The 20502-nt window shown below is 30.7% G+C and overlaps 2 protein-coding genes across 2 annotated transcripts in view; one reads left to right on the top strand and one right to left on the bottom strand.

The window, feature by feature from the left end:
• Positions 1–6777: 6777 nt before the first annotated feature.
• LOC145934329 (cell division cycle protein 20 homolog) lies at positions 6778–15967 on the bottom strand. Its single transcript, XM_083034691.1, has 9 exons — positions 15722–15967; positions 13959–14216; positions 13809–13881; positions 11821–12009; positions 11574–11726; positions 10179–10347; positions 9125–9332; positions 8136–8448; positions 6778–7170 (listed from the first exon to the last, which is right to left on the bottom strand). The coding sequence occupies exons 1-9, from the start codon at positions 15965–15967 to the stop codon at positions 7028–7030; spliced, it is 1752 nt and encodes a 583-aa protein (XP_082890817.1). The 3' UTR covers positions 6778–7027.
• A 2813-nt stretch (positions 15968–18780) lies between these two features.
• The window catches only part of LOC145933549 (uncharacterized), a 42660-nt gene continuing 40938 nt past the window's right edge, over positions 18781–20502 (top strand). The window contains exon 1 of the mRNA XM_083033346.1: positions 18781–20024. Within this exon, the coding sequence (XP_082889472.1) occupies positions 19919–20024 (106 nt within the window). The 5' untranslated portion in view covers positions 18781–19918. The remainder of the gene's footprint in view (positions 20025–20502) is intronic.

Here is a 20502-nt window from a genome sequence, read left to right as displayed (position 1 = left end):
TAATATCTATATATGTATAATAATATGATATAATAATAATAATATATTACAATAAAATAAAAAATATATGTTTGATTAATTTTACTATGCAGTTTAGTAAAATTAATCAAACATGTTTTATATTATTATTTTTATTGTGATAAATATTAATTAGAAAAATTCTCATAAAATTCTTTCCATATACCATATATTGCCCCACGATTACCATGATTTTCAGGGTAAATTCAATTCTCTTTGCGTATAAGATATAGAATGTATGGCGTCAAACATGTTTTATTGTGATAAATATTAAGGCTCCTGGGTGCTCACCGCGGCCATATTGGAATCGTGACGTCAGAGGCGAGAAATAACACGTTGAGATTTCTTAGATGCCATTTCTAAATAAAAACATATTTGCATAAAATAACACTTAAGATCTCTTTAATACACTTGTAAAAAACGCCGAAAACTATTCTTTTCCCTTGACAGTCAATCAACAACCGTAAAATGATCGAGATATCAGACTTGTTGATTGACGCTGTTGATTGATTATAAAGGGAAAAGGATAGTTTTCGGCGTTTTTTACAAGTGTATTAAAGAGATCTTAAGTGTTATTTTATGCAAATATGTTTTTATTTAGAAATATTTTTATCTAAAAATTTTTAGCGTGTGTTTTCTCGCCTCTGACGTCACGATTCCGACATGGTCGGCAAGGTACCAGGAGCCTTAATCAGAAAAGTTCTCATAAAATTCTTTTCATACCATATTATCCCGCACGATTACCATGATTTTCATGGTAAATTCTAAGAGAAAATTTTCTTTGTGTATAAGATATAGAATGTAAAATGGTGCAAAGTTATTTCTTTTTCTTATGAATAATCGTTACCAGGAAGTGAACGGACGTTCCTTTAATTATAAACGACTAGACAAAGATCGAACGAGGAACGCCAACTATGTTCCGTACTAACGAACATCGATAGACGATAGCATGGCTGGAATGTTTGCTATCGTATCTGCCATTAGCGTGTCCGATCTCGCCACGTCAGATTTCATCCCGATTGGGAGGGCTTTTTCCAGAAAAAAGAAGTTCCGCAAAACTTGAGTGAACGAAAATTAAATTGAAACTCATTTCCGCAACGAAGTCGAATCTCGATAATACTCTTTAATGTTTTCTACTCTTTTTCTTCGTAAGGGAAAATATTCTTCATGTTTCAGTAAAACTGCTGCGGTTTTTATTTTATATACATGAAATAGAACACGTACGATCAATATGAATATTTTCAAAAATATTGAGATGAACAAGTATTTGATAAAAAATTGTAGTGTTTTAGAAACACATATCTTAGTCTTCAAATTTTTTTTTTTTTTTTTCTATACGAAACAGTTAACATAATTTTGATTCAATAATTTTTTATTCATGATTTTAATAAACATTGAATAAAATGATCGACTCTATAACTTGAATGAAAAGCGTGCCTCTTTTAAAACAATATACTGCCTGATACATTTTCGGACATATTTACATATTATATGTATATTTTGTCGGGCTCCCTTTACATGCCACATGTGTACTAGATTTTAGGCATAATTTCGATATAATTTTTCTCACCAATAGCTTTCGATACATATGTTCTTAGTTCGATAAACATATAATGTCGTAAAAGAATTTGTTCGTGGTTTCCGTTCGGAAGGCTGAGAAGGGAAGGGAAGGAATTGAAGGGGTGGCGAGGCAAGGAATACGAAGAAAGAGGCATTAGCGTGCTAAGCAGATGCAGATGAAACAAATGGATTCACTCGGTGACCGTCGTAAATTCACAGTATCGCGACACGATCCCTACGCTTCTTGCACGAACGAAGGTACACGAAGGCCATGAGGCTGTGAAATTTGCTCGGTATCTAGGAAGGCAAGAATATCTTATCTACGCATATATATATAAATGTTTAAAATTTATTATTCTATATATTTTCACTTATTTATATTATATGTATATATATAGGGTGTTTCTTAAACATATGTCAAAAATACAAGGGATGATTTCTGAGGTCATTTTATGAAAATTTATACCTCTGATAATTTTTCGAAAATCGCTTTGTTTCGAAGATACAGGGCGATAAAAATTTACAAGAAATACAATATTTTTAATATATTTTTATTTTTATTAATACAATATTTTCTGGCATCACTGATAACAACAATAAAGAAGTTCTTTGAACACTACATTAATAATTTTTACAGATATTAATTATTTTCTTATAAAGTTTTATCGCCTTGTATCTTCAAAACAAAACAATTTTCAAAAAATCATCAAAGATATAAATTTATTCGTAAAATGACCCAAGAAATCATCCCTTAAATTTTTGACATATGTTTAAGAAACACCCTGTATATACATATATATATATATATATATATATATATATATATATATATATGTATAATTATACATAGAGAAAATTTTCTCTTAGAATTTACCCTGAAAATCATGGTAATCGTGGGACAATATGGTATGGAAAGAATTTTATGAGAATTTCTCTGATTAATATTGATTACAAAAAATAATAATATCTATATCACAATAAAATATAAAATATGTTTGATTAATTTTACTAAAAGTATAGTAAAATTTACTAAAGTATGGTAAAATTAATCAAATATATTTTATATATTTGATATAATGTATATACAATACATATACACAATAGAATAATAATTTTAATTTGATTTTTTATGATTATTACATATACAATTATTATATATCGATTCAAATTCCTACATTTAAGTAGAACGTAAGAATTTTAAATACACATACATGTCATATATATATTGCATTATAAACTTACACATAAGAAACTAGGTAATTCTAATTGTGAAATTTATTTATTTAATTTTTGTACCTTTTTTAACGTTTATGAATGATGAAAAATTAATTTGAAAAAAGTAATGAGCCATATTTCTCTCTCGAACGATTCAATTCGAGTACTGCGAATGATACATTGCATTTATAATAAATGACAAATTCAAGCGATACCTTACGTTATGGACAATAATAATTTGTCGATCCTTCGTGATCGATGTTACATCCGTCCAAAAGCGTTTTATATTACCAGCGCCAGAGTTTATCGGTAAGATTATTAACGACGTGAATTATTATTTGCGCCTCTTATCGCGATCTGATGTATAACATACGCGACAGGAGCCACCATTCATTTCAGGATTCATAATTTGCGAGAAGAAGAACGCGTTAGGATCTTATGTATAATTTTTTTTACATATATATACCGCGAATCGCGAGTATATAATATTTGAAAAATCAATCGCACACACGGAGAAACGCAGAAAAAATAAAATATATATAGCGCGCGAGATTTTTTCTGCCCGCGCAACGGAGAGGAGGGTACTGGCTCCCATCCGGTCATCGATTCCTGCTAAAGTCATCGACACGTGACTGCGCGACCGGTCCTGCAATCCAGTTTCCGCGGCCCAATCAGGCGGAGGGCGATCAGCCGGAGAGGACGAGTGAGCGAACGTCGATCGGCCGAGGACGAGGAGTCTCTCGATCGCTATCGTCGCGGATCAAGGACGCGCGCGTCCGCCTACACCGTAGTCTCTTCCTGCGCCGTGTACCGTTATTATCGAATTCCGGTCTCTTCTTCCCCTCCGCGGAATCGAATTCGGAAATTCCGCGGCGTCTCGCTTCTGTCTCTCTTTCTCTCTCTCGCTCTCGGTCGATCTCGTGTGTGTATCATATGTACAGGGTGTTTCAGGACGAATAGTCAGCATTTTAAGATTGTACACAAACAAAAACGTTTATATAAACACGTGTCCTAGATGCAGTGTGTTCAATTTGACAAATAAACACATTTATTAACTTAGTAGAATTATATTCTATATGAATAAAAATTACATTAATTTTCAAGCTTAATATAAATTAATAATTTAAATTAATTAGTAATTTAAATTAATTAATGATTTAAATTAATTAGTAATTTAAATTAATTAATGATTTAAATTAATTAGTAATTTAAATTAATTAATGATTTAAATTAATTAGTAATTTAAATTAATTAATGATTTAAATTAATTAGTAATTTAAATTAATTAATGATTTAAATTAATTAGTAATTTAAATTAATTAATAATTTAAATTAATTAGTAATTTAAATTAATTAGTAATTTAAATTAATTAATAATTAATAATTCGTAACTATGGTGACAGGAAACGACGCTGTATCTTTATAATCATCCAGAAGGACACGTGTCTATATAAACTTTTTTGTTTAAAATGTACGTACAATCCTACTAGAATGCTGACCATTCCTCTTGAAACACCCTGTATATGTGTGTGTTTTATGTAGCTCGACGACCCCGGCTGCTTATCCGATTCGCTCTCTCGGGGTTTCCGTCCGTTGGAATCCGGATGCCGTGCGAGCAGCGAGTGACCCGCAGCTGCTGCACTCGCGGCATTCTTCGCGCATTGCGAAATCGCGCGTCGCGCATGTCAACGTGTAGGTGCGTGCGCACGTGTGTGTGGAGCTGTCAACGTGTTGAGATAGCGAGCGCGCCTAGTCATTGATGCGCTCTCGCGCGTCACGTGTGCGTATGTCCTTAGGAAGTATAAATTATCGAGGGAGGTTCACAAGAAAAGTAGAAAGTTAAACCCGAGGGGGGGTGTCTCACTGTCGCAATACATGTACATTTTTTCTGGAATTACGCATTACTTCGGATTACTTCGCATTGATTTACAAGCATAAAACAATAATAACCCAGACAAGATTAAAACGTCTTAAAAAGTAAAAATGATGTTATGACGTTTTTTAAATATATATTTTACTTAATATTAAAATTTATGAAATCATTAATATTTGATATTTAATTTGTTCAGATCTAATCTAATTTTATTTGTATTTTGTGTGTGTTCAAGTTTATATAAAAGAAGTTTTTATTAAAAATGGTTTTTTAAATTGATTTTTAAAAATTTCTGAATTTTTTAATTACAAAGTTTAAAACAAGACATTTTTTAATTTAACTTATAATTGGGAACACGTAACTTTTTGTTATATCTTTATTATAATATAATATTTTAATTTATTAAGCGTTCCAACAACTAAATATTTGCAATATTAATTTAAAAAATATTAATTTAAAATTTTTTGCGTAATACATTGGTACTATGTATAATTTACAATAATATCTTACAAATTATAAATAATAAATATTATTTTTCTTAACATTTCTTTTTATAATCATTCTAATTACATTTTTCTTACTAAATTAAATAGTATTAATATTTAAATATTGTATTTTATTTTTAAAAAAGAATTAACATAATTATACTCATTCCGTCACATTACTTAGAATTGTACGGCGCATTACATGGAATTACTTAGAATTCTCGGTAATTCGCAATACACGTATAAATTTTTGATGAGTAAGATACCCTTCGGTTAAACCGAATGAATAATGTGCTTAAACAACAAAAAAATTCGCACTTTATAGGAGTAAATGAGATAACTTGTGTCTTTTGTGTAAATGAATATACTTAAGTGTGTAACTAATAAAGTAGAAAAGAAATTATATTTTTTTTTTATAAAAATTAAATTATTATATAATTTGATTCTTTGAATATATTAGGAATGAAGAGAACAATTGTACAATTATGCTATTTTTTTTATAATACAAAAAACATATTTATTTTAATTACAATATATAATGGTACAGTTACATTAGAGATTACATATACAGCTTGCAATATAATGTTAATTAATTAGATATAAAACGTTTAAAAGAAGATTGGTTAAATACAAATTTGAAATCTTTGATTTTTAAGTGATATTAAACAAGGTGTTTCATGTATATAAAATAAAAAAAACCGATAGTATAACAGAATATTGTCAAGAAACAATCATGTATCATACTATAGCGATCTTTTTGTGGCACACCTTGTTTATATCACTTATACATGAAAAACTGCGTATTTTATTTTACTATCTTCTTTTTTTTTATATCTATAAATTAATATTATATATTGTCAGCTGTATTCTGATATAACTACATTACTATATGTATAAATAACATAATAAATTAAAATAGAACAATATAAAATAAATATAAATTATATTAGAATATTAAAATATTAATTATAATATGAATATACAGAGAGATATATTAATTATAATAGAATATACAGTTTGCATGTAACAGCCTGTTAATTATATCATTTATTACACGAAAGACTTCATATTTTTATCTTACCATATTCTTTTCAATTTTTACTTGCAAAATTGATATTAATCATATATTGCAAGCAATATATTCTAGTATAACTATATAGTATATATATAGTATATTATTGCGCGACTTGAAAAATCCGGAAGATTGGCCAAGGAAAACCAGACGGGGTTTTTTTATAATAGCTTAAATTCTTGACGCACGAGCTTTCCGGAGATTTAGATGAAAGATAAGCTAATCATTTACAAGCGTTGCTAAATCAAATGCTAAATCGATCTAAATAAATCTTAGCGCCATTAATTTTAACGAATGGAGCAATTATCCGCTCCGTATGTTGCATTAATTGTAACAGGAATGGTTAGTTACTCCGGAACATTTTTTTCTTTTATATATATTCGATACTCGTTTATAATTTTATGCGAAACATATACCTATATGATTTTAAGATATTCGATCAACTTTTATTTATGTAATGTATAATTTTATTTGTGTAATTTATATATATGTAATATTACCCCGTAAATCATTAAGGTAATATTGTTTACTTGATAAATCACACTATCTGGCAATATGAGAATTAAACGTATTAAAAATGTAATCATTGCGGTAAAATGACGCATTTTTTCATACGTTTTGAACTTGATGTTTGGAATTGCGAGGTATTATACATTTTTTACATTATATTATAAATTTTTTTCATATATACGTATATAAGACAAACGGATAACTTATGAGCTTAAAAAAAAAGTATTTAATGCTACTACCTCAAAAACAAATTTTAAAACTTATTACTACATATTATATAAGACAAGCATATAATTATCGAATCGAATGATGGAGAATTCCTTGCCTCCGTCGTGCCGAGTTATAGAGAGGTACGTTTCGTCCGTACTTGAATTTCTCGTTGCCAAAAAAATTCCATATCCAGAAGACATGTTCATCGCCGTCCTTGCCGTACCCTACTGTAATAGATACCAACTTGAATATGATCGAAGAGAGACGCGATTTGAGAAGCATTAGACAGACTGTTTCACATTTTTATTTTTTATTTTTAATATTTTTAATATTATAATATTTTTAATTTTAATATATAATATACATTTGTTATTTCTCGATTCATCGTAAAAAATTTGGTAATTCTGATTTATATATAATTAATATTTACATTTTTAATGAAATAAAACACTTGAAAAAATTTTATTTAAGACGACGTGAGACATAAAACTTTTCTTGTGGCAGCACAAAGTTCTTTCCGGCTCTGATATAAACAAAATAGACGTTAATATCTAAATGTAATATAAATATTAGATTTAATTATAACAGAATCACATATACATCAATATTTTTAAAAGAAAATATCAAAAGTTAAAAAAACATTCAATTTTTTAAATTAAATTACCACAAATAAAATGTGGACTTTAATATCATTAAAAATAAAAAATAATTTTTTTTATAAAATTTTTACTTTCGTTTTTATTCTCCCGAAATATTAAGATCAGACACTTCTTAAAAAAGAAATCAGCAATTTTTTGAAACGTGCACAGAGAGAATTTTCTTTTAGAATTTACCTTGAAAATTATGGTAATCATGATAAAGAATTTTATAAGAATTTCTCTGATTAATATTTATCACAATAAAAATAATATTTATTACAATAAAATATAAAATATGTTTGATTAATTTTACTATGCAGTTTAGTAAAATCAAACATGTTTTATTGTGGTAGATATTATTATTTTTATTGTGACAAATATTAATCAGAGAAATTCTTATAAAATTCTTTCCATACCATATAATTGTCCCACGATTATCATGATTTTCAGGATAAATTCTGAGAGAAAATTCTCTCATTGTGTTATAATCATCTCGCGGACTCTTTTGTGCGAATTAATTCTCAAAACAGAGAAGAAAGAAAAAACTGACATACTCAGCTGTTCGTGCGTGGCGTTGAATTTCAAGAAATATAGCTGCTCCTCGAAAAGTGGCAGCTCATCGACGATTCGATCGAAACTGGCGAGCACCGCGGCGACTGTTGAGGGCCTGTCTTCATTTTGCCATCTCCAATGTACAACCAACTCTCCGCTTAACTTGTTCCAAGCGAAATTTTCCAAGCGAAATCCCTCGCTTTTAATGTACACATTGGCTACGTTTTCCTTCGTGTTGATGTTCCATAACGAGAATTCTTTGTGGCTGTCACCTATGCAAAGTGTGCCAGACACCTGCGGATGCCAGGCGATCGCCTGTCAAAAGAAAGAGAGAGGGAGAGAGTACGAATATTTTATAAAAATTATAGAGATAATTAAAAATTAAAATATAGTATAATTAGAAACTGTAGATAATCAATCTCTCTATGATTGCAAACGAAAAATTGAAAGGTAGATTGAATCCCGATATTTCACTAATATTCTAATATTCATATTAGATATATTAATATCGTATATTTTGTTTATATCAGAGCCGGAAAGCACACTTTGTTGTTATAAGGAAAATTTTATGTCTTATGTCAATTCAAATAAAAAAAGTATTTTATTGTTATAAAAATGTAAATATTAATTGTATAAATCAGAGAGAGAGACAGAGAGAGAACTATCAAAATTTTTATACACGAAGAATCGAGAAATAGTAAACGCACTATATTAGCATATTAAAGAATAAAATATCTCGAAGACAATTTATCTATCTATCTACACTGAGAGAATTTTCTCTTAGAATTTACCCTGAAAATCATGGTAATTGTGGGACAATATGGTATGAAGAGAATTTTGAGAATTTTTCTGATTAATATTTATCACAATAAAAATAACATTATTTATCACAATAAAATATAAAACATGTTTGATTAATTTTACTAAACTGCATAGTTATCATTACCATGATTTTCAGGGTAAATTCTAAGAGAAAATTCTCTCTGTGTACCTTTATGTTTATGGGAAATGCGATTTGATAAAAAGGGGTCAATTCCGGCCAGATAAACACTCCGACGGTTTTGTCCTGTGCGACCGATACGAGATACCTGAAATTTGGCGAAAATTTCAGGATCGAGATATGATCCATGTGTTTGATATCGGTGCTCACCAATTTGCCCGTATCAGATGCGTTTACTGATATTGAGCCGTGGCATCCACTATACAAGGAAGAGAGAAAGATAATATTATTTTTTATTTATTACTTTTTTTATTGTTAAATAAAATACATTTCATATATGATTATAAAATTGTTATTTATTAATTTATTTTAATCTAGTCTTTTTCGATTATCCGCACTCAGGTTATCCGATCAAATTTATTATTTTAATTTATTTAATTTATTTTAATTATTTTATAATGTAATCGATAGTTCAGGTGATAAGTATTATTGCAATTACAGCTTATAGCGATAAGAGCGATAGAGTACAGAAAGCGAAAGATCAAAGTTTGATATATCGAATTTCATTATTTGCGCCCGATTAATTTTTATGGAATTATAATAGTATGTTATTATTGAAAAACCTAACTAAATGAACAATTATTAATGATTCTAGTTATAAGCATTGCAAATCAGTAAAATCTCACTGAAAAAATTAGTTTGAACAATTACACAAGACGATAAAAAAAATACGTCTTATATTAATATATTATATATGAGATATATAAATATAGCAATATATATTTTGTTAAAAAAATATTTAAGTTATCGACCAAGAGTCTTGTTTTTTTATCTTTACCACATCTTGAGAGTAAAAAAAATATAATATTGATATAATTTTGAATTTAAATATTAGAGTTATACGTGTCACATATGTATATGTATACGGTATAGTTTCTTTCAAAAAAATAGTAATCAAAATAAATAGAGAAAGTTCTAAAAAGTACACCTTGTAAATATGTACGATTATATTACTGATTTTTCAGAAATGTTACTACCGTAATCACGTACTTTAATCAGTAACATTTTCACTTATTCAATTTAAGAGATTAAAATCGATATTTACGTAACGATGTGACGGTCGCCAGGAGACCAGCAGATGCAACGAATCTTGCAGATATTAGATATAAAGTGGTTCACCAATAAACATTTACAAGAAGTCGTCCACATAGCTTTTTTCGTCTCTAAATTGTACATTACGATCTTGGAATTTGTACATACCGCCAATTTAGTACCTAAAATGTTATATGACTCACGTTACGACTCGATATATTAAAATAGGATGCGCATCTATAATTGGTTTTCGTTTATCTTAGGCATTAAACAATAAAATAAGATTTTCCATCCCATCTCTTTTGGGATTCTCGTTAATATTCGCTACAACGACAAAAAGAAAATCATAATTCTTAAAATCATACACAGAGAGAATTTTCTCTTAGAATTTACCCTGAAAATCATGGTAATCGTGGGACAATATGGTATGGAAAGAATTTTATGATAATTTCTCTGATTAATATTTATCACAATAAAAATAATAATATCTATTACAATAAAATATAAAATATGTTTGATTAATTTTACTATACAGTTTAGTAAAATTGATCAAACATGTTTGTGATCAATATTAATCAGAGAAATTCTCATAAAATTCTTTCCATACCATATTGTCCCACGATTATCATAATTTTCAGGGTAAATTCTAAGAGAAAATTCTCTCAGTGTAAATTCTTTAAAATACATGAGTCTTTTGTACAGATTATGTACTTGTAAAAAAATATATATATACAATATACAAGGTATTTCAAAAGGAATCATCAGTATTCTAGGACATGATTGTACACATTATTTTAAACAAAAAAGTGTATTATATAAACCTGTGTCCTATTCTAGACGGTTATAAAGATGCAGCGTGTTAAATTTTAAGAACGAATACATTTATTAACTTGTTGTTTAGTAAAACTATATTCTATGAAATAATTACGTTAAATTTTAAGCTTACAATAAATTTAATAATTAATAATAATTAAAAATAATAATTTAAATTAATTAATAATAATTTTGGCATGAGTGAATATGAGGCATTTTAATTACATCAGAGCCAAAAAAGTTCAAACTAACACACGACTTATCAAACGTGATCTAAGGTTTACTATAGTAACAGGAAACGACGATAATTTAAATGTTTTATAGAATTGTAATTTGTTGTAATGTTTCATAGAAAAAGTTAATAAATGTATTCGTTCTTAAGATTGAACACGCTGTATCTTTATAATTGTCCAGAATAGGACACATATTTATATAATCTTTTCGTTTAAAAGGATATGTAAAATTATATGTCGTAAAATGTTGACCTCCTCCTGAAACACCTTGCACATAAGTGGCATCTCACGTTTATCAGTATCGAATTATTCAGGACAATGTGCGCTGACGCGATAATTTTTTTTTTACTCATATATTTTACCGTCGTTGCTCCATTTCACTTCTCTAGGACGATGCTCTTCCCGCCAAGTCGCCAATACCGAGCCGTTATCATCGTATACCATCACGGAATTTCGACCGCCTATGCTGATCATGTCTTTGGAGCTCCAATCGATCAGATCGGCGACATTGTTACCTTCGATTATATAAAAGCGAGACTTGGAATTAATAGTAAACTACTACTTTCGCGGCCGACTTGCAGAATATATCGATATCGCGATAAGTCGTACCCTCCGGAGCGACGGAATCAGGTATGCTCAACAGTTTCGCGTCTTTGATCATAGTTTTCTTCCGCGGTTTGCACTTCCAGAGTCCCTCCTCCTTGTATCCCGCACCTTGTACCCATCCTGCATACTGCGGATTCTGCGATCGCTGTATCGTTGAATTGCTGTAGTGCAGAATCTTGTTTTGATTCAGACCTAAGTCGCGGATAGATGTATCAATTCGTATATATAAGCATTTTAATTCACGCTTAGAATGGGAAATAAAAAATTCTTTTTTACATATATAAAACTTTAAAGAATTTCAAACAAGAATACTTTTTTTTACAACTAGATTTTTTTTCATTTAGAAAATAAAACAATAAATAGAGAAATTATTTATTTACACTGAGAGAATTTTCTCTTAGAATTTACCCTGAAAATCATGGTAATTGTGGGACAATATATGGTATGGAAAGAATTTTATGAGAATTTCTCTGATTAATATTTATCACAAACATGATGTTTGATTAATTTGACTAAACTGCATAGTAAAATTAATCAAACATATTTTATATTTTATTGTAATAGATATTATTTTTATTATGATAAATATTAATCAGAGAAATTTTCATAAAATTTTTTCCATATCATATTGTTCCATGATTACCACCATCATTTTCAGGGTAAATTTTAAGAGAAAATCCTCTCTGTGTAGGTTTTTTTATTTAGAAAATAAAATAATAAATAGAGAAATTATTTATTTACACAGAGAATTTTATTTTAGAATTTACCCTGAAAATCATGGTAATTGTGGGACAATATATGGTATGGAAAGAATTTAATGAGAATTTTTCTAATTAATATTTATCACAATAAAAATAATAATATCTATCACAATAAAATATAAAACATGTTTGATTAATTTTACTAAACTGCATAGTAAAATTAATCAAACATATTTTATATTTTATTGTAATAGATATTATTATTTTTATTATGATAAATATTAATCAGAGAAATTTTCATAAAATTCTTTCCATACCATATTGTTCCATCATTACCATGATTTTCAGGGTAAATTTTAAGAGAAAATCCCCTCTGTGTAGGTTTTTTATTTAGAAAATAAAATAATAAATAGAGAAATTATTTATTTACACAGAGAATTTTATTTTAGAATTTACCCTGAAAATCATGGTAATTGTGGGACAATATATGGTATGGAAAGAATTTAATGAGAATTTTTCTAATTAATATTTATCACAATAAAAATAATAATATCTATCACAATAAAATATAAAACATGTTTGATTAATTTTACTAAACTGCATAGTAAAATTAATCAAACATATTTTATATTTTATTGTAATAGATATTATTATTTTTATTATGATAAATATTAATCAGAGAAATTTTCATAAAATTTTTTCCATACCATATTGTTCCATGATTACCACCATCATTTTCAGGGTAAGTTTTAAGAGAAAATCCTCTCTGTGTAGGTTTTTTTATTTAGAAAATAAAATAATAAATAGAGAAATTATTTATTTACACAGAGAATTTTATTTTAGAATTTACCCTGAATATCATGGTAATTGTGGGACAATATATGGTATGGAAAGAATTTAATGAGAATTTTTCTAATTAATATTTATCACAATAAAAATAATAATATCTATCACAATAAAATATAAACTGCATAGTAAAATTAATCAAACATATTTTATATTTTATTGTAATAGATATTATTATTTTTATTATGATAAATATTAATCAGAGAAATTTTCATAAAATTCTTTCCATACCATATTGTTCCATGATTACCATGATTTTCAGGGTAAATTTTAAGAGAAAATCCCCTCTGTGTAGGTTTTTTATTTAGAAAATAAAATAATAAATAGAGAAATTATTTATTTATCTTTATATATCTATAAAGAGAGAGAGAAAGAGAAAGAGAGAGAACGAAATAAAAAAAATATATACATATACATGTATATTTATTATAATTTAAAGATTACCGGGTGTGACAGCCTGCTTTATCATTATTGCGTGGAAAGCTTTGCGTTCATGCCTAACTGGCAGCCAATCGAGCTGGAGAGAGTCGAAAAATGCGATTGCGTAATTGGAGGTAACACATTATTTAGATGAACAATGTTTCTTGTGTGTACCTGTGCATGAACGTCTAATATGCTGCTGTCCATCTTGTTGAAGTTTCTGCTTAACAGGTAGTGAGCCGCTTCGAAATTGTAACCACGACGGCACGGTATAAATCTGTCCCCCGAATAGATTTGTCTCGGCTTGAAGTTACACGCTCTAATTTTCCCATCGTTTAACGAAATTGAAAAGTTTTGCGTGTTACGTTCCTCAGAATTCTCCGTAAGAGTCGCCTGAAAGATAGGCGCCAGGTGCCATTTCCGTTGAGTATCCTTTGACAGACACAAACATTATATTATATACCTATATATCAATTAATATTATATATATATCAAGACAAGACGCGAAAAATGGTAGAGACAGCGTGAATATAATTTTTGTAATAATTATCGATTGAAACGAAGAGATTTTGGGAAAAATTAAGCGACAATTAAGTAGGGATCTCGTAGGTCGATAGAGATCGGTTGTTGAAGTCTAGATTTTTCACCATCTAGGAAAAGATGACGAATTTTTCGGGTTTAACTCTATTGCTTTAATCGATTGTATAATGATTGATTAAACGGTTCAATCCTGACATGATATTGCGGCTTATTCCTTAAGGAGAGAGATGATATATTCTCGAGAAAGAGATACGTATGAGAATTTTATCTTAGAATTTACCGTGAAAGTCGTGGTAATCGTGGGACAATATGGTATGGAAAGAATTTTAAAACTATGTTTGATTAATTTTACCATACTTTTAGTCAATTTTACTATACTTTTAGTAAAATTAATGAAACATATTTTATATTTTATTGTGATAGATATTATTATTTTTTATTGCGATAAAAATATTAATCAAAGAAATTCTCATAAAATTCTTTCCATATCATATTGTCCCACGATTACCATGATTTTCAGGGTAAATTCTAAGAGAAAATTCTCTCTGTGTAGAGAACGATCGTATAGTTTTATTTAAATAGCGCTTTCCTCAACGTTGTATTTAGCTCAGAAAGTTTAGGAAATTCTTATTTACCTTTTTTTAATTCTTAAATTTTTCTAAATTTTTAAAAAAATTTTCTAATTATTCCAAATACATATATATGTATATATTTTTTCAAGTATGTCCAGGATGTCCGATAATAACCATATCATCTTTTGTGTGCTTAAATCGAGTAGGAAAATTCTTTATTGTTTTTTTCCAATTTTCGTAATGATTAATGAAAAATTAATTCCATTGTTATATATTTTCGCGGATTGATTGATTTTTTAAAAATTAATTTCTCATTAATTATATTGGAAAAATCGCAAAACGGTAGAGAACTTTCTTATTCCAGTTTAATCCGCTCTATCTTACAGATGAAACGATTATTACCGACACCCTGTATATGCACATATAATATATACACATTATATATTATACATATATATAATTATGTATTATATTTATTATTAATTAAATTATTAGATTATTAATTAAATAAGAATATTAAAAAAATGTATACCTATATAATTCTTATTTAACTATATTATTTAATTATATAGGTATATTTATTATAATTATACATATATTATTAAAATACTCTTATTTAATTAATAATCTAATAATTTAATTACTAACATACAAATAATATTTTGTATGTGTACATATAGGTATATATTTTTTGAATGAGATTAAATGAGAGAAAAAATCAACGATCGAAATTAGCAAGCGCGAGAAATTAAATCAAACACGAGAATGCAAAGTAAATTGATTCTCTCTTATGTCACCGGATTCGATCGAAGTTTTCCATCTTACGTCTTCTATTCGTGAATCGCAAATGCAATTTCCGCGATCTTCGTCTTCTCTTTTACGACGCAGACGGTTGCGCTGCTTTAACAGGAAGGAGAAAGGATTCCCGACACACGCACCCCAAACGTAAAATGCCAAAAATTTTCTACGTCTGTGCGGCCGTGCGGAGGGTGCTGCTGGATAATTTCTGCTAGCGGCATTATGCACGAAGGGGTAATACCTTATACCGACCATTGTACCCCCTGCGAACATCTGGCTGTCCGGGTTAGTGATGGATGGGACAAGTTACCGAACCTGATTCCCGTAGCTGGACCAATCTCACGTATATACACTTGAAAAATGCTCCTGTGCGTTCGCGCGTGCGTCTATATGTGCTTGCGCGCCTGCCTGCGTGTCTTATAAAATTTTAATTTATAAGACTAAACGAGCTTATGAGATATCGCACACCTGCGCTGTCGCACAGCGTGAAATTTCCCCAGTCTAGAGAAATAAAAAAGGATGTATTTTATCTGCTCGCGTATACGCGAATAAATAATATTTTATTCTATATAATTCATATGTTATGATATTATAGTTTAATATTTCTCTCTCTTGGTTTATAATATTATAATTGTTGGAATTTATTTATTAGGATGTCAGTACAAATATAAAGAAAAATATATCCTCTATATTTTATAAAAATCTACACAAGAAATTTAATTAATTAATTAAATTAAATAAAAAATTGAAATAATAATAATAAAATAAATACAAAAATTAAAATAAAATAAAATAATAAAACAATTTTAAAAATAAAAAAAAAAATTAATTAAATCTAAATATTTGATCTCTCGATTTGTTCACACGCGTGCGAAAAATTAAAATCCGAAACATCCAAGCGAATTGTTTTTTTCCTGAATGTTTCGAGAATAGAGAAGTAGTTCTCTAAAGAGACGGGATATCCGATTTGTGATTTGATATTGCTATTTGAGAGCTCCATAGAAGACGCAAGCGCGCGAGATGCGACGCGACAATAATCTAAATCGCTCCTGGACCCAAGCGACTCTGTAAAGCTGCGACGATCTCCCTTCCACTTTCGACACCCGTTACGAGCGAAGGTATTAGATCGTATGTTAGACACGCGATTGGCTCCCGTCGGACGCAAAGAGGTTGGGCCAGGTGGACCATCAGGGGGCACATGATGCGATTGGCAGCAGGAATAGCCGCGAAAGAAGGGGACAAACGAGTTAGCGAATCCACAGCTTCACTATAAACGAATTATTACGCCTATTTCATCAGTTCCCTTATTTATACAAACTTGTTTCATTCAGAAAACTGTTAATTAATTAATTAACACTCGTCTCTCGATCTGATTCATGAGGTAAATACACTGGCGGATCCTGGGGGTGGTTTTAGGGTTATCCTCCCCCCCCCTCTTTCCAAATAAAAAAAAATAATTATAATCCGATTTGCGAAAATTTTTCACTATTAAACCAAATAATTTTGTAGAACTCCCCCTCCCCTCCTATTATCGACTTCAGGATCCGCTAGTGGGTAAATATTTAGGATATCACGACATCGTGATTTATAATCAGTTAAAATGACAGACTACGATTTTTGTCAAAGAGAAAAAACTGTTTACTTTATACTTCTGTCAGAATCGCTGAAAAATCCACATCAAATTAATTAGTGATAATTCATCAGTGGAAGGCGGTTTATTAGATTTAGAATTTTTTCTAAACAGTCTTTTACATGTCAATTTTATTTTATTTTATTATTTTACTAATTACAAAAAACAGGAATCTCTTGTTCAATTATTCTGTACTTAAATTATTTTACACATAGTGTGATTAATCATATGAAATCATATTGAAATTCAAAATTAATTTTAAATTCTATTAAAAAATTAATACAACTTATGAAGGACAAATTTCAATTAAATTCATTTTAAATGTATAACACTAAATAATATTACATTTTTTTTATACCATGAAAAACAGCTGACTTTAATGTAAATATATTTTCTGGAGAAAAATCCTTCGAGAGAACTTAATCTCTTTCGCGATTAATCTCTATACTTGAACGAAATAATCTTAAAATAGAATTAAGGAAGAGATGTGCGAAAACAACCGCGGATAAAAAATGCTCTTGTTCTCACTGACATCTCGCGCTTTTTGTTACGTCACACGCCGGAAGATGCGAGCAATTTTCCCGGACGTGTTAATCTTGAGGGCGCGAAATGCGTGCAAGATCAGGTGGAGAAGATCGTCTCTCGGGGGGTGAAGGGGGAGAGGGGGGCGCAGGACGCGGAATGCGCGACGTAGGACATCGCTGCAGGAGGGGGAGAGGAGGGGGACAGAGGAGTCATAGATGCCAGATTTGCAGACGCAACAGCCAAATACAGTCAGCGGAGGGGGTAGGCTGACAATGCACTGTGCGTTGCCAGCCTACCCCCTCCACCGGCTGTATTTGGCTGTTGCGTCTGCAAATCTGGCATCTATGGGGCAAGAGTCCTCGCGGAGAGCACAGCGTACCCATATCCTTCCTTCGCAGCAGCAGCAGCAGCAGCAGCGGCGGCAAAGCGACCGAACTGGTCCTGAGACACTGCAGGGGGAGGGGGGGGGGCTCGAGAGGGCCCTCGGGGCCGTGGCGTGGCGGGCCCCGTTTCTGGGCCCGCTGTCTGCAGCCCTCAGTCGCTCGCTGATGCTTGGACGAGTAGGAGTGTCGAGTGTTAGCCTAGGACAGGGTTCGCCGCGATTCCGCTCGTCGCTTTTCGTTCCTTTTTCTTTTTTTTTTTCGAGGGGGACAATGATGACGCGTTCGTGAATCGAATTATGTCGTGTATTCTCGTTCCAGTGATCAGCGGAGGGAATAGTTGGGGTATAATTGTCAGTCATCATGAATAATCATACTCGAACTGCCACTTGTAGTGATCGAAAAAGTCTGAGATGGGTTTTTTCTTTCTCTTTTTCTCTGTCCACACTTATGAGACAGCAGGGGATCGATGTGATAATTCAATAATCGCTAATCAATCTTTGAGAATCTTCTGATTCTTACGTTTTGATCCCTGATCGACGATTATTCGCGGTCTTTTAAATAATCAGCTGATCTAAGTATGACATTGACAATCTTATACGGATATTTGTCGTCTAAAAGTGTTGATTAACCAGTGGAACTTTACCTGAATTTGTATTACTATGTCATCCTTGAGATGATCAAGTTATCGACGATATTCGATAAATGAATGATGATGAGAGATACCCTTTCCCCCTCTTTCCTCTTTCCGAAGAGACGAAATAAGTTAGGCAGTCGTGTTCGTATACATACATAGTGCGTTCGAGGATTCCGACGTGCGTGCCGAGAGTTGGATTATACGCCGCGGGGGTTTTACTCTACGAAGGAAGGTGATCGAGGAAGTGGGAGTCAGAGTCAGGCTGTGATCGCCGGCGGAATCGATCGAGCGGAAAGGCAAAAAATCATTCCGGCAAACGAGGATCCCGGAGGCCTCCTCGGCGTCGTTATAAGGATCAAGGATCAATGATCTCTCCGTGCGATGATTTTTCGAATTCTTGCGGGAGATACAGTTAGGTCTTTTAACATTTGCCATCGCTCTCCTTCTCTTTCTCTCTATCTTTGTATAGATATCGCGCAAAATTGACTGTTAACTGAGTATGAAACAAGATGTTATGTGGAACGAAAATCGTACTATTTTCGGAGGAAATGAAATTCTCAATGTGAGTCTTCATACATTTTTACAACACGGAAAAAAAGATGCGCAAAAAGCGCGATCACCTATAGAAGAGAGAAGAGGAGAGGCTGATAAAAAAGGGATTTGCCAATTTTCTGCGAGTTTAGCACGTGAAAGAAAGATCACTTCACCTCGGAGCGATAAACAGATAAACTTTCCTCGACTGCGAGAGAGCATAAGATGCGTCATCGAATTTTGGACGTCCAGAAGTTCCCTGTTCTTTGACAACCCCAAAAAGAGACCTCGAAAGCATCCGATCCATCATCTATCCCTCAGTCAAGCGGAAGAATCATCTCGTGTCCCGAGAGGAATAGTTTCACATAAATCCAACACGCATGTCTTAAAGGGGAATTTAAAGTGCCTATTCGAAGAGAATTCAGGAGCGATAAAGATTCAGATGAACACACACGCGGGATGCTGCGAACCGCGGGGAACCTGGACGAGCCGGCACGAGTGAAAGAATAATAAAGTATACGATGTCGTTTCTCTCCGGAAGCAGGCGCGAACGACTTCTCGCCTCGCCTTTGCCGAGAAGAAGGAAACCTCTCGAGAGACTTCGACGCGTGCACAGGAACATCGCGGGTAAGTCACTGTGACTTGCACCAAGATGCAATTAATAATTATATGTATAATAATAATTAATCATTTTATAGAACAGTATATAATAAATTAATAACAATATACAATAAATAATACAATAAATTAATAATTATATAATAATTATAATAATGTCCCGCCCTCAATCAATTCTCAAGAAATTATCAGATCACAATTATTGGATCGGATAAATATTTATCGTACGTAGATATTTTAGTATGAATTTTTTTCGTATAAGTCGCGCAAAGATGATAATTGTAGACATTAAAACAGAGAGGTCTTTTAAAAAGACTCTTTCATTTAATAATTATACAATATATAATAATGTAATAAATTAATATAATTATATAATAATTGTAATAAATTAATACTTATAGAATAATACAATGAATTAATAATTATATATAATAATATATATAATAATGATATAATAACCTCTTTTCGGCCTCGATCAATTTTCGAG

Source organism: Prenolepis imparis, unplaced genomic scaffold (assembly GCF_030444845.1).
Source record: "Prenolepis imparis isolate NDT839.2.m4 unplaced genomic scaffold, iyPreImpa1.0 SCAF_3, whole genome shotgun sequence".
Taxonomy (NCBI): domain Eukaryota; kingdom Metazoa; phylum Arthropoda; class Insecta; order Hymenoptera; family Formicidae; genus Prenolepis; species Prenolepis imparis.
The sequence above is the reverse complement of the archived record's forward strand: the minus strand, read 5'-3'. Positions and strand labels throughout refer to the sequence as shown.

Bases quoted from the DNA above. Each gene is read 5' to 3' on its own strand.
- LOC145934329 (XM_083034691.1), bottom strand. From the start codon at position 15,967: ATGTTCGCAGGGGGTACAATGGTCGGTATAAGGTATTACCCCTTCGTG. The intron at 14,217-15,721 runs GTAAGATGGAAA...TGTCTGTCAAAG, and splicing joins GCGATTCACGAATAGAAGAC to GATACTCAACGGAAATGGCA. The intron at 11,727-11,820 runs GTACGACTTATC...ATATAATCGAAG, and splicing joins TGATTCCGTCGCTCCGGAGG to GTAACAATGTCGCCGATCTG.